Below are 13,383 nucleotides of genomic sequence, written 5' to 3'. Positions count from 1 at the left end.
CCCCCCCAATAAAAATAAAAATAAAATAAAAAATTAATGCAAGATTTAAAGTTGCAAATTTGCCTTGGTTTCCTTTTAGAAGCCTCTTTTGTACTTACACTCATCGTAAAAGCCATAGATTCGATTAATAGAGGCGCATTCATGGTTGCCACGCAGCAGGAAAAAGTTCTCTGGGTATTTAATCTTATAGGCTAGAAGCAGGCAGATTGTCTCCAGTGACTGCTTTCCTCTGTCGACGTAGTCACCCAGGAACAGGTAGTTGCTTTCTGGGGGGAACCCTCCATATTCAAAGAGCCGGAGCAGATCATAGTACTGACCATGGACATCACCTGCAGGGGGCAGCAGAGATGTGCAATTTAAAAACAACATGCTTTCACTGCTTCTGCCAGAACAGCCCACGCTTATCAGCTGATAAAAGCGTTAATTACAGACAAGCAAACAAGGAGAAAACCCTCTCATAATGACCGTCTTCTCCTGCGCCAGAGTGCGCCTGAAGTGCATCCTCTGAGACCCACATCATCTCTTTGTCCCGTGAAACTCACCAACCCCTTTGGTTAATTAAAACTCACCACAGATTTTCAGGGGAGCCTCCAGTTCAAGCAGGATCGGCTGGCTCAGGAAGATTTCACGAGATTTGAGGCAGAGGCCACGGATCTCATTCTCGGTCAGCTGGACGTTCTTCCCTGGCCGAGATCCTTTGACTAAAGAGGGGGTAAAAAAAACAAAAACAAAAAAAACCACACAGGGATGAGAAATTTAAGAGATTCAGCAACATCGCAAAGAGAAGAGATCTGTAAATAAGACTGAATGAAGACTGACGTAAAACAATCAAAACGTGATCCTCAGATTTTGAACCAGACCACCAGATTGGAAAATTAACACCTCCCACCAACCAACTGCTGACAAATTCTGTTAGCAGACCAGTCCAACAGACACTTTAGCAGGTAGACACATCATTTGGAGGTAATAATACACTACAGATTTTGGAAATAACACGGTACTAACACAAGACACACTTTTAAATGCTTACCAAAACATAACACCACAACATGAGCTTGTGAAGTATGCAACGAGAGGCAGCGTCTGAGAAAACCTGATCAGTGGAAAATTGCTAGATATGCACAACCTCGAAAAGCATGTCTTTCTGCTTAGGCTGCAGTTCAAACCAAAGCTAGAGGACGTGAAACCCACTTCCCCTTCTCGCTAATGTGGCTGCAGCAAAGAGATAGCAAACACTTCATTAGGACTGTAAATATGCACAGTGAAGAAGCAACGATTGGCACGCTACTGGCTGTAAAACCAATGTCTTCCAAAAAAAAGCAACGACACAGGCTGTATCATAAACATAATCAAGGGCCCTCTACCAGGTTAAAACACACACACACACCAAATAAAAAAATAAATCAGATGCATCTTAACAAAAAGTATTAAACAAAACAACAACAACAACAACAAATTATATTCCAGGTTTAAAAGAACGACTAAACTAACCAGCCATGTGTTAATCCCTGAAACTGTGCTACATGGTTTTCTTTATAAACAAATGACTGCAGTGAACTTTGGACTAATTTTAAGACAAAACAAGGAATTTGAAGACGTGACTATGGTTTGTGGCTTTAACAATTACTGCTCAGAGCTTCCACCAGTGCATGACAAGCCTGGCCTGTGATGACCTTCCACATCAGTGTGTTTTACGTTTTTAATATACGAGTAGACACATTGCTACAAGCTACAACATGAAGCAAAGTTAAACTGAAAAATGTGCCAAAATTAACCATGGTGGAAAACGAAACAAGCTGCTCATCTGCACACACCTTTTAAAACTTGTTCTTTATTCTTTAGCTTTGTCATAACATAAAGCAAACCTCCAGTGGATGGGAGGAGCCCACAAGACAGCTTTTCTTCACCTTTAATCTCACTAAACAGGCAAAATGATAAAGTGCTCTTGCTTCTTTCCCCACAAATGTTTCCAAGAAAACATTTTCTTTCACTCCACCCGTGTTCAACGTCTAAGTGGCACCACTGTCTTCGCTGCTTACTGTATCAAAGAGGATTAGCTAGCTTAACCAGAAACTATGACATCTCTGATGCTTTTTTCAACTTCAATAATAATTGTGCTTAATTTTGCACTTTTTATTAAACCCTAATCTGTTCTTAGCAGAAAATGTGTGAAATGCTTGCACTGTGGGGTCCTGCAGCAGTCACCTTCCTGCTGCATTTTCCACACCACTATGAAATGTTCTGTTCAGCACATAACAATATGTTACCGAGGGCAAGAAGAGGAAGAAAACAAAAACATTGATATTAATTAGTGAGTGTTGCTTAAACTGGTTTACTTCACAGACCAACTCATAAGTAGTAGTGGTTGGTGAAAACTGTCAGTGGTCCGAACAGGCCAGCAGGTGTCTTAACTTGCCCCACCAACTTTGTTTAAACTGTCCTCAGCCTATCAGGTCATGGTCAGTTATGTCAAACACTGCACACTTGGCTTCCTGATCCGTACGGGTAACCGGATTTGTTTTATAAAGGTACCCTTAAAGCTGAATTAAGGCATAGGGAGTAACTTTTATGGCCAACAAAGTGAGCCACAATTAAAGCGGTAGCGACAACATCTACACTCAGCCTGTGGTGTCAAACTGGTAACAAGCCAGTAAAAGACATCTGTAATTATGCCATTAGGTTAGCATGTTGTTCTAGATAGTAAGAGATGATAGATATGCATGATAACAAATGGATCAAATTGTTGAGCATCTGCAAATTTAATACTTACAGCAATCTTGTGAGAAAAAAAAAAAAAAAGGCTTTTGAAAACCTAATTTTTAACTTTTATCTTCCAGGTAAGACTTTAATGACTAGCAGGAAACATGATTATATGTAAACGGGCTCAAAACAAGTCCATGGGATATGAAAATGTTCAGGAACAATTAGTAAGCATATAATTAAGACAAAGAATCTGTGCTAACAGTTTTCCTGTTATTTTTGCCCATGTGATAAACAAAAAGCTTGAGTAATTATGACCAAAAATTTTGTATTTTTTGACCATCCTGGTTAGCGTCTTTTTTAAAATAAAATTTTTTAAAACAAAAAACTCAGTTTCTGTCACAGAGAGCCTTTGCTGATGGGATGTTAAGAATTCAGCAGGTTTGTCTAGTGTGTGTTCAGCCATGTGTTTTCACACTTGCCACACAGTCACGATAAAGACTTGAACAAGTCCAACTAATTTTCCTGACAAACTGTCGGAGCCACATCACATAAAGCAGTCGCCGACACAGCTTTAATGCTAGAAAAGGTAGGAGTGTGATGTAAATGACAGCCACAGGAAGAGGGGAAAAAAGTATCTGGGAGTCTCACAGGCAGTGTGAAATGATTCAGACCAAAATATTTGTCCACTGACACACCAGCTGCAGGGTGTGGATGTGATGCCATGTTAATCTGCAATTCAGTCCACTGCACACTTACACAAGACTGCTTGCGATGGAGTTTGGAATCAGGTTTGTTTGTATCGGCGACAGAATCAATCACACCCCCGCTCGTACATGTGCTGCTTGATGCCAAAGCAGCTCCTGACACAAACTGTATAAGCCTTCTAATGAGGAGTCTCATTCCCACCCAGTACATTTCTACACAGGCTAATGAACAGAGTAATATACTTTATGGAAACAACTACCTCCAACAATCTGAGTGACAATTATATTCAAGCTGCAGGTAAACAGAGCTCTCTCTAATGGTACTGATTTAATGGCTGTCAGGTGTACAACGGCTCAGAGATAAACACTTCCCTTTTACATACCAAAAAGAGCAAACCAATGCAGGGCAGCCCTTTTCACACTGGATTTCTCTGACAATATTAAACATTTGAGATGGCTATACCTGCTGCTGATGAACCTCAAAACAAGCTCAGCCAAAACTGTGTAATTATATTTAAACTGCTCCTTGTAGCGCTGCAACGATTCATAGAGTATTTCGAATAATTCGATTATAAAAAATTCCTGATACAAATTCTTTGCTTCGAGGCTTCGTTTAACACACGGCTCTGTAGTGTGCTGACGTGTCAAATGATGTAAATCTGAGCATTACACCCACATCTGCGAGTGAAAACGGACCTGCAATACAAACGTCTTTAAGGGCAACGATTGAATACAGAGTCAAGCAGTCCCTTTCTGTTGTTAAAACAAAAAAAAAAAACAACAACACACACACACACACACACACACACACACACACACACACACACACACACACACACACACCAAAAAAACATTGCCAACGTCATCACTGTTGTGTTATGTTATCAGAGGTTTAACACTGCGCCAGAGTCTGTTTACACACGGTGAAGAGCAAAGAGGCGGAGCCATTACCGAGAGTGAGCTCAGGCTGAGTGAGAAGAAAAAAAAAAACAACAACCCAAAAACGTGTATCTAGTGTCCAAAACAGGAGCGCTGTTCCTGTGATCACCTTTAAAACCTTTGCCGGGAAAAAAAGCTAGCAGGAGTCCTTCATCAAACCACCCGATCAACAAACTCCAACGTGAAGTAAACTTTATATCTGCTCCATCCACCGCCATTTGTTTTACACCGTGAAGAATCTGCAGCAAGCCTCCAGAAGTTGTATCAAAATATGCGGATGAACTGTTAACTTAGTCTGATACCCGGGCGCCAGTTTAGCTCGGTGCATTGAGCAGGCGATCACGTGCCGTACGGCTGAGAGCAGCCAGCCCAGGTTTGACCCGCGGGCCGCGGCCCCTTGCCGCATGTCTTCCCCCGTCTCTCTCTCCCTCTGCTTTCCTGTCATTTCTTCACTGTATCTGTCAATTACAAAAAAAAAAAAAAAAAAAAAAAAAAAAAAAAAAAAGCTGTAGGCTGGTTTATTTTTAAAAAGTTTGAATTTCAATATGGCATGTAGATACAATCAAAGGTTTTAGCTCAAGTATCTCTGATCTTGTTCACTAGTGAGGGGGTGAAGGGAGCGGGAGATTGACAGAACAAATGGTGCTGCAGCTGCAGCGATGCAGATGCTACCAGTCCACATGGTAAAAAAAGAGAGCTGAGCATAAAAGTGAAGTTCTCAATTTACCGGTCAATCTGCATCCCTACCCTCACCCTATGTTCACGAGCTTTTTGTAGTGAACACAAAAAGAAAGAAAAAAAAAAAAAAAGATCATCAAGGCTAATCAAAAACAAGACCTTCCACGAAAGGTAAATCAGCAAAATGACCACAAACAACATGATGACCTTCTGTTGAGTAAGGTAACAAAGATCAGTTGCGCATTTGTGTATGATTACATCACCCCAAATGGCCATTTAGTGCCAGGAAAAACCCCAATTTCATGTCCTAACCATTAAGCAATTCGTCAAAAACCCACTTCAAACATGCCCCATGTCAGTCAATTTAACTTCACAAAGCCACATTTAAATGAAATGCCATTCTAATGACACCAGAGCAGTGCTAATGATTTGATCTCTGTATTAAAAATGTTGTTTCATTAAACTTGGAACATACCCTTGTGGTTAAAGTGCATTTCTCTGCCATGGTAACAGATGCCATTAGTAAGACCAAACATTTAAGAAGTACTGACTAGTGAATCTGAAGCAGCTGAGCTGTAACAGTAAAGTTGTCAAACACTTTTTGCAGGCTCATTCATAACCTTTAAAAACAATCCTGTTATCCACGAAGCAACACACAGAAGATGAAGATCAGAGCAAGCAGCCATGTTATGCCCTTATTATCACTGTCATATTTAAAGAAGAGGAAGGCGAATATTTATTAATACAGCTGATTATTACTACAGCTCTCGCTTATTCATCATGCTAATAACATGGCTTGTATTCTGCCAGTGTAAGTGTTCTTTTTCTTGTTTTGATAACACAGGAAATGTGTAGACGCAGTCCTGTTTGAAAACTTCTCTACTTTTTGCTTTTCAATAAAAGTAGCTGTTGTTAATTGTTTATCAGGTCCAACAGTAAGTTGTGATCCAAAAGCGATGCAGACACCACCGCACAATGACCAACATAAATAAACATACTACAGTACCACATTAACTACACTTAAAGAATTCAAAAATCATTTATGGGCTTTGAATAAGCCTCCAAAGATATGCCACTACTTGTGTGTTGCTAAACACAGCATGAGACATAATTAAAGGCCATCTCACATCAAAATAATCCAGGTTTTAACAGTGGCTGCGGAGCACTTTTAAAAGGGATGGAGAGAGTAGAAATCAGCAGACTGACAGAGAATAATGGCAGTGTCCTGAAGTGACAACTAAAAACAGTGAAAGTAGATATAAATACTGCAGTGCTGCTTCCCACTTTAAACCTGGATTACAGAAGGCTAAGCACTGACAGAGCTTACTCCAAAGTTAGCCACACAAGCCAGTGGGCAACAGTAAGCTTATCATGAGGGGGTGCAGACAAAAGGCTTTCCAGTACACTGGTCAGGCAGCGGAAAACAAAGAGATGGAGCACAGCAGAAAGCTGAGGGGATGTCAGGGGTGCTGGAATCAACAGTTGAATCGCCCCAGCGCTGCCTCACTCAATGCCGGCTGTTCTGGCCTAGCTTACGTGATGCCACACTTGCTACGCATGCTACTAGAAGCACAAGCTAAGAGTTCAGTTAGCTCTAGACCTACGCAAGTAATCCAATTGAAACTACTTGCTACCCAAACACATTTAATTGGTTTGGTCTTGAAACATAGCCAGCATGGAGCAGGGATACCTCCTTGTCCACATGGGAGACTGAACTAGCATGAGGATAATTTCTCAACCTTTTGATGTAGTGCCTGCAGTGGGAGTCTGCCGCCTTTAACAGAACGCTGAGAATACAAATATCAGCTTACGAGTGGTTATCCTCACCAATGTGGATAAAAAAAGGTCACGGTAGTTACATAAGTGGATATAAATACAGCCATTATCAGGCGTGTTTGCCTTCTCCTCTGTTTGGCAGACAGTCTTATCACAGCCCAAGTACAACAATCTATGTACAAAACACTCCAGCAGCAGCAGCAGCCAGCATGGCCCACAAAGGCACACTCTCTCTGGGAGGTACTTTGACTGCACATGCATATTTGTACATAATCCCAATCACCTCCACCAGCTCAGCTTAGGCTGATCATGCAGGGCCTATATTTAAAGAAGGTAAACAAACTGAGGGCTAAGGTCATATTTATTAACAGCAGTGATTCTGGGATAAAACTCTATCCCAAATGTTATTTCTCAATTTACTGGTCAAAATAACTTTTTTTTTTTGCATCTTTTGGAAAGCTGCAGTGGTAGAGAGAGACAGAAAGCAGTGGTGGAGAGTGAAGGTTCGACCTGCTGGGAATCAAACTGGAGACTGACTACTGACGTCATTTATACCCCTGTGGTAAGGCCTCCAACCACTCGGCTATCAGGTGGCCCCTAAAGGCATAATTTCAATGAATCACACTGTGTGGGAGAGATTTACCTCATCCATAAAGCACCCTGAAGTAATTTTGTGATTTGTCATGCTAGGTTATATCAGAGGTCAATAACTTTTCTATGTGCATGGAGCCACAAAACACATTTGGGCCTTAAAATAAAAGCAGCAAAGCCTATTTTTATATACATATATGAAGTAGCCTTTACTACACAAATGAAAATCTAAACAACACTTCTAATGTTGCTCCAGTGACATAATAACAAAAAGATTTTTCCATTTTAGCAGTTTCACATGGGAAAATTCATAATTGCTGTGCCCAGTGCACTGACATGCAAGGACAACTACAGGAGGTCACAACCTAGTTTCTTCTAACCGCAGTTTGAACTGTACCGCTGGGTCTGAGTACATTTATTCTTCTGTTTGATGTCCTCTGGGCTCCTATTACACAACCACAGCACGGATGTGAAGATAAAACAGTCCTGTTTATTTCGCACACACTTAAAGCCACGACAAATTTGTCAGTGAGCAGTTAGATTTAAAGCAAGTATTTCCAGGACAGTTAGCATGTAGAGCAAACACAGAATATTGCTTGCTTCATATCTGCTTCAGGAATGTCTCGGGATTTTTGTGATGCAATTGCAATGCATTTGTTTACAACAACTACATATTTTACAGTAAGAACATAGCTTCAATAAATTTTAATACTAATGCAATTCTTGTTTTGAGAAACAAAGAAGTGACGTAAGCAGTTTGTACTGTGCTTAAAAGCAGCAGTGGAGCAAATGCAGCAAGGAGTCCCAAACAGTACTGACCTTTTATGGTAATAACACTGAAACAGTTTGTTACAATATTGTTAAACACTTAGGACTCTGGCAGGATGCTACACTCACTTTTAAAACCCAAATGGAAGACAAAACTTTTTTTTTTTTTATTATAAACACATTTTTCTTTACGGAGCTGTTGTTTCACTTTCACTGTACTATCCAAAACTTTGCCCCTGTTTGATTATGGTGATACTGTTTACACTGATGCCCTTGAGTCTATCACAGAGCACTGTTTATCAGCAGCGATGGTATCTCACTGCGGCACTGTCTTGTGTATGGTTGTTTGTTTTTTTTGTTGTTTTTTTAAGAGACTGTCAGATGCTAATCAACACTAAAAATTACTTTTGGATTACATACTCATTTGCAGGAGCATTGATACCACAGTGCCATCTTTAGCTCCTCCAGTTCAAGTCAAGTGGCTTCAATGTCATTTCAACCATTTGCAGTGGAACACTACACAGTGAAGCAAGACATTTCTCCAAGACCATGCTGCTACATATAACAGACAATCAACAAAGGACTACATAAAGTGCAAGTGTGCAAAAATTGCACAAAAAACCCAACCACAAAACAGACAGTCTAACACGCAGAAGTGCAACAATGACAGTAAGTTGTGCAAAAGACTGAGCATTGTGAAAAAAGTAACTTGATGTACAATAGTGTGCGTGTGATTGTGCAGATTAGTCCTTGAGGTAGTGACGTGTGTGTGTGTCAGTCCAGTCACTGAGTGTTCGGGAGTCGTGGGGTAAGAAACTGTTTTGCAGTCTGGCAGTGAGGACCCGAATGCTCCGTTATCTCCTGCCAGAAGGCAGCAGGGTGAAGAGGGGCACACACAGCCCCTCCCCTCACTAGCAGCTGAACAGTACTTGATGTTTAAAAACACTGAAAATTTTCAAGAGGTCAGTTTTGTTTCCATTATCAGACAGTCATTAATGTTAATCTGGCTAGTGCATACATTAATATTAGCCGGTATTCAATGGACACAAACCCAGAATCGAGGGGTCCACAAGCTAGTGTACTCCAAATGCCATTCCCAAGCCTAAATAAATGGGAGAGTTGCATCAGGAAGGGTATCAAACATAAAATCTGTGCTAAATAGCCACAATAGCATCATGTTAGGTTATCATTAAGGTGGTGGCTAGCTAGTGTAGCTAATAACAAAATTATAATGTTAATGTGAAACCAGTCAGCAAAAGTTATCAGTCCAGCCCATATATAACATAAACAATGTTAATTTAACAGGATGATATTACTGTGTGTGTCTGAACATGTTGTGTTCTCTTAAATTTGCAGACTGAAACAGAGAAAAACTCTGTCAGCCGACCTTACCCGCTATATTTGTTCAGCAACAGAAATATGCTGTCAAGTCCTCGGACGAACAGCGCTACCTCAGACAACCTAAATTATAGGTTTTGTTGTTTTGTTTTTTTAAATTCCCAATCTTGAAATATTTGCCATACACGCTCACCCTACAGTTATCTCACTGTCTGTTTGTTTTGGCTGTCTGTATGGTTCGAACTTCATGGTATCAAAAACAGTATTAAGCATTTTATTGAGTATTACAGTTTTCCAGGCATTTATAATCTGTATTTTTATATAAATTATATTTATAATTTTTCTAAGTATCATAACATCCCTAATATATTTTACAAGGCTTCTAAAAAAAACTGCACTTCTAAATTAGGCCTAGTTATTGCCACTGCAGACTAACATTAAATGCATCTTTCATGGTATGTTTATACCAAATGCAAATCTGTTTTACCACTGCATAATTACATACGAAGACCATGTAAATGAATATAAAACAAGGCAAATCCTGATTCCAGGAAATTAAAAACACCTGTGGAAATTCACTTTACACTGAAATGGAGGACAGACTTATTGATGCCATTTGAGGGCAGCTGAAACTGTGTTTCAACACCACTTTTAGATTATAAAACAAAAAACAAGAGACACAGGTCTTCATGTTACCTTGAAAATATGTTGTCGTTGCTGTAACTTGATTCAAGTTATTGGTTGCCCTTTTCCTCACATGTGATCTAAGGCAAAAGTTTAAATTCTTGGCCTACAAAAAAAGGCACATTCTTCATATTCATATTTGTGTAACTGCAGATTGTCTTGCACATACCTTTCGTGACCTGAGAACATCTAGTCTTTGTAGTATGCACCTGTCTGCTCCTAAAGTGCATGTCTTTTGTACAGAGGCATCCTAACCTGTTTAAATAACCATTACATGGAGTACATGGAGTATGTCCCAATCAGAGCATTTTTGTTTGTACAGCTCATTAACAAGTCTCTCAGGGAAGCAGACTACAAACGAACTCCAAAAATGCAGTTGCAAAAAAACAAAAATTCAGACAGTCCAGCCAAGCCAGCGAGTAGCAAGGTTATTATAATCAACTAGAACTAAAATCAAAAGTAAAACCAGTTGTAAAGGAACATTTAAGCAAACTGAAATAAAAACAAGGTATATCCTCATTTTTTAGTCGTTGACAATTTGATCAAATTGGTTATCACAACCTTTGGTTCACGTAGTGTGAGCCAGATACCTTTTAATTTTGACATCCATTCTGAACTTCTGAAAATATCCCTGACAAATAACCTCCACAGTAAAATAAATAAATTTAAAAAATTAAAAAAAATAAGCTAAAAGACACTAAAACCAAACATTTTTGAAACAAAGAACGTGAACAATGAGAAAACCCCATCTGGAAACTAACTGAAACCAACTAACCAAAATCTGCATTTCGTTCTGAATAACTCAACAACTCTAGTGGGGAAGGGGCTGACTGCAAAAGAATAGAATAGAATAGAATTCAACTTTATTGTCATTGCACATGCACAGGTACAGGGCAACATGCACAGGTACAGGGCAACGAAATGCAGTTTGCATCCATCCAGAAGTGCTTTAGTGATATAGATATATTACAATATATATTAGCAATAAAACTACTCTTACTCAAAGAGAATTAACACGTAAAATGGAAATAGTCCACTACGGCTACCGAGTCTGATTATTTCCCCTACATAAACTCAGAAGAAGAAAAAAAAACAAAAAAAAAAAAAAAAAAAAAAAAAAAAAACACACAGGTAAAAGCACAATATCCCTACGCAAATAGCGCATCAGAATGCGTAATTTGCATAAATAGGCGAGTAATGATCATCTTTTCCAATTCTACAGCACTCTATAACGTCACGCGTTTCCCTTCTTTTGTAGACAGCACGACAGCAAATCATCTAAATTTAAAAAATATATTAAAAAAAAAAAAAAAAAACCAGCACCCCCAATCTTTACGGTTTGCTAAACAATCTATAAAGAGCACTGTTGTTTTGGTTTCAACCGCTGATCCAAAACCAGCCACCGAGCCTGAGAGTAGAGCGATCTTAAGTAGGCTACTACAACACACTGTGTCCGCTTTTAACTGCAGCTGACCTACATGATGTACACAATTCACTGCCACCAAGACATGCCCTAATATAACAAACACTTGGCTGTGACGCGGATTTGATCCTCCTTACCTTCCAAGAGACGCTGAATTATAGAGTCGATGTTTAATTTGTCCGGCTCCGCCATTTTCTTTATTTTCTGACGTTCTCGGGCTCAAGACGATGGTTTTCTGTGTCTCACCTTAGATTTCTGTGAGGGAAAGACGGGGAATGGACGCTGAGAGTTACTCAAATTATAATGTCGTAATTCACTGAATGAGTCACACTTGCTAGTCGAGCAATGTCAAAAAACAGTCAATGAGCTTAACCGAGCTTCTGCTAGCTAGGTAGCTATTAGCTAAGTATCATAAACTAGCAGCAGCAAAACTGAACCTTGGCTAGTGAGCAAACGTTAGCTAAATAATCAAACCTTGTGTCCGGTTTAATATTAATCCTCCCGTGTTGAAATCTGTGTAAATATTTATCCCCTGAGTTCGATCTTGGCCCTTTTCCCCTCGGTTTGTCCGGGTCGCCCCACTCTTCCCCCAGGAACTTTAAAAGAGGGCCGTTTCTAGCGAAGCGTCTACGGTAACACAGGAGGGTGAATCAAACCGAGGTCTTCACACGTTTCTCAAAAAGCGATTGGTCAATCGCAGACCTCAGCTCCCCAATATTCGCATCTGATTGGATACACACTGGGTCCGTCTTATTTTTAGCCACCGCCTACAGCACTTTACAATGGCATCAATGAAGATTTAAATTAAAGCTCAAAGCGCGCCACCCAGTGTGTCGACGTGGAACTGCACTTTAAACCCTAAAACCACACTTTGATCTTAGTTATGCATCTTAGTTAATTGAAGTTGAGGCTTTTAATACAAGCAAAAATCTGACACACACAAGTGTGTGTTTAATAAACGAAATAAAACGATAAAAAGGTCTGTCAATGTGGTGAAATGCGCACGAATAATACAAAGGGCTTTTGTGCATCTTTTCATTAGTACTGTCAGTCATCTGTTACAGTCAGCTGTAAGCCACTATGGAAAATAAACAGTCTGATACAAAAACAAAAGTCCAAAACTAAATAAAAAGTAAGAGTACAGTTTCATGTGAAAAGCATGATTCTACATTTTTTAATTTTTATGCCTAGATGACTAGTGACATTAAATTTAATTTTGATAATACTTCAAAATAGAACTCAAAGTCTCTGAATGTGTTTAAAGGTGACTGCCAACTGGCTTGACTTTAGAAGGACTTTGGTAAAAATCTATTTTTAACAAAGAAAAACCCAGAATTCTTTGACCCCTACAGTATTGATCCCTCAGTCAATCTGAGGGACATTCTGCTGACATAGTTTGGATAGAGACCCTTTAAAGCAAGAACTGGGCCACCAAAGGGTCCCTTTGCCACACAAAAGCGACAATGAGAAACAATTAGAAGTATTTCTAGATCTACACAAGTGGTTCGATCTATATACTTAACATACTTCTCTCTACTTACATTTTTACATGTGGTTTTGTGTATTTTCCGCTGTGAGCAGGGAATTGTGGTTGCACAATCAAATTACAGTAGACCCACTGAATGTGTAAAGCTAAAATATTGTGTTTATGATTCTGAGTTATATAAAATAAAACGTAATTGAATTAATCGCTAAAATAACAAGAAATAAGTAGCAACGAGTGTCTTTCACTTGGCCTATGTGAATGTTTTTGGAATGTATCTCTTAATGTGTAGTGCA

The 13,383-nt window shown here is 39.4% G+C and overlaps 1 protein-coding gene across 1 annotated transcript in view; it reads right to left on the bottom strand.

Moving 5' to 3' along the window:
- ppp1caa (protein phosphatase 1, catalytic subunit, alpha isozyme a) overlaps positions 1–12,252 on the bottom strand; it is a 14,349-nt gene extending 2,097 nt beyond the window's left edge. Inside the window, exons 1-4 of the mRNA XM_005921793.3 lie at positions 12,079–12,252; positions 11,742–11,859; positions 570–701; positions 99–329 (exon numbers count right to left, since the gene is read on the bottom strand). Of these exons, the coding sequence (XP_005921855.1) occupies positions 99–329; positions 570–701; positions 11,742–11,796 (418 nt within the window). The 5' untranslated portion in view covers positions 11,797–11,859; positions 12,079–12,252. The remainder of the gene's footprint in view (positions 1–98; positions 330–569; positions 702–11,741; positions 11,860–12,078) is intronic.
- Between the last annotated feature and the right edge of the window lie 1,131 nt (positions 12,253–13,383).

Source organism: Haplochromis burtoni, unplaced genomic scaffold (assembly GCF_018398535.1).
Source record: "Haplochromis burtoni strain Fernald_Lab_line unplaced genomic scaffold, NCSU_Asbu1 Contig_52, whole genome shotgun sequence".
Classification (NCBI taxonomy): Eukaryota; Metazoa; Chordata; class Actinopteri; order Cichliformes; family Cichlidae; genus Haplochromis; species Haplochromis burtoni.
Note: the sequence above shows the minus strand (reverse complement) of the source record. Positions and strands in the feature narration are given on the sequence as shown.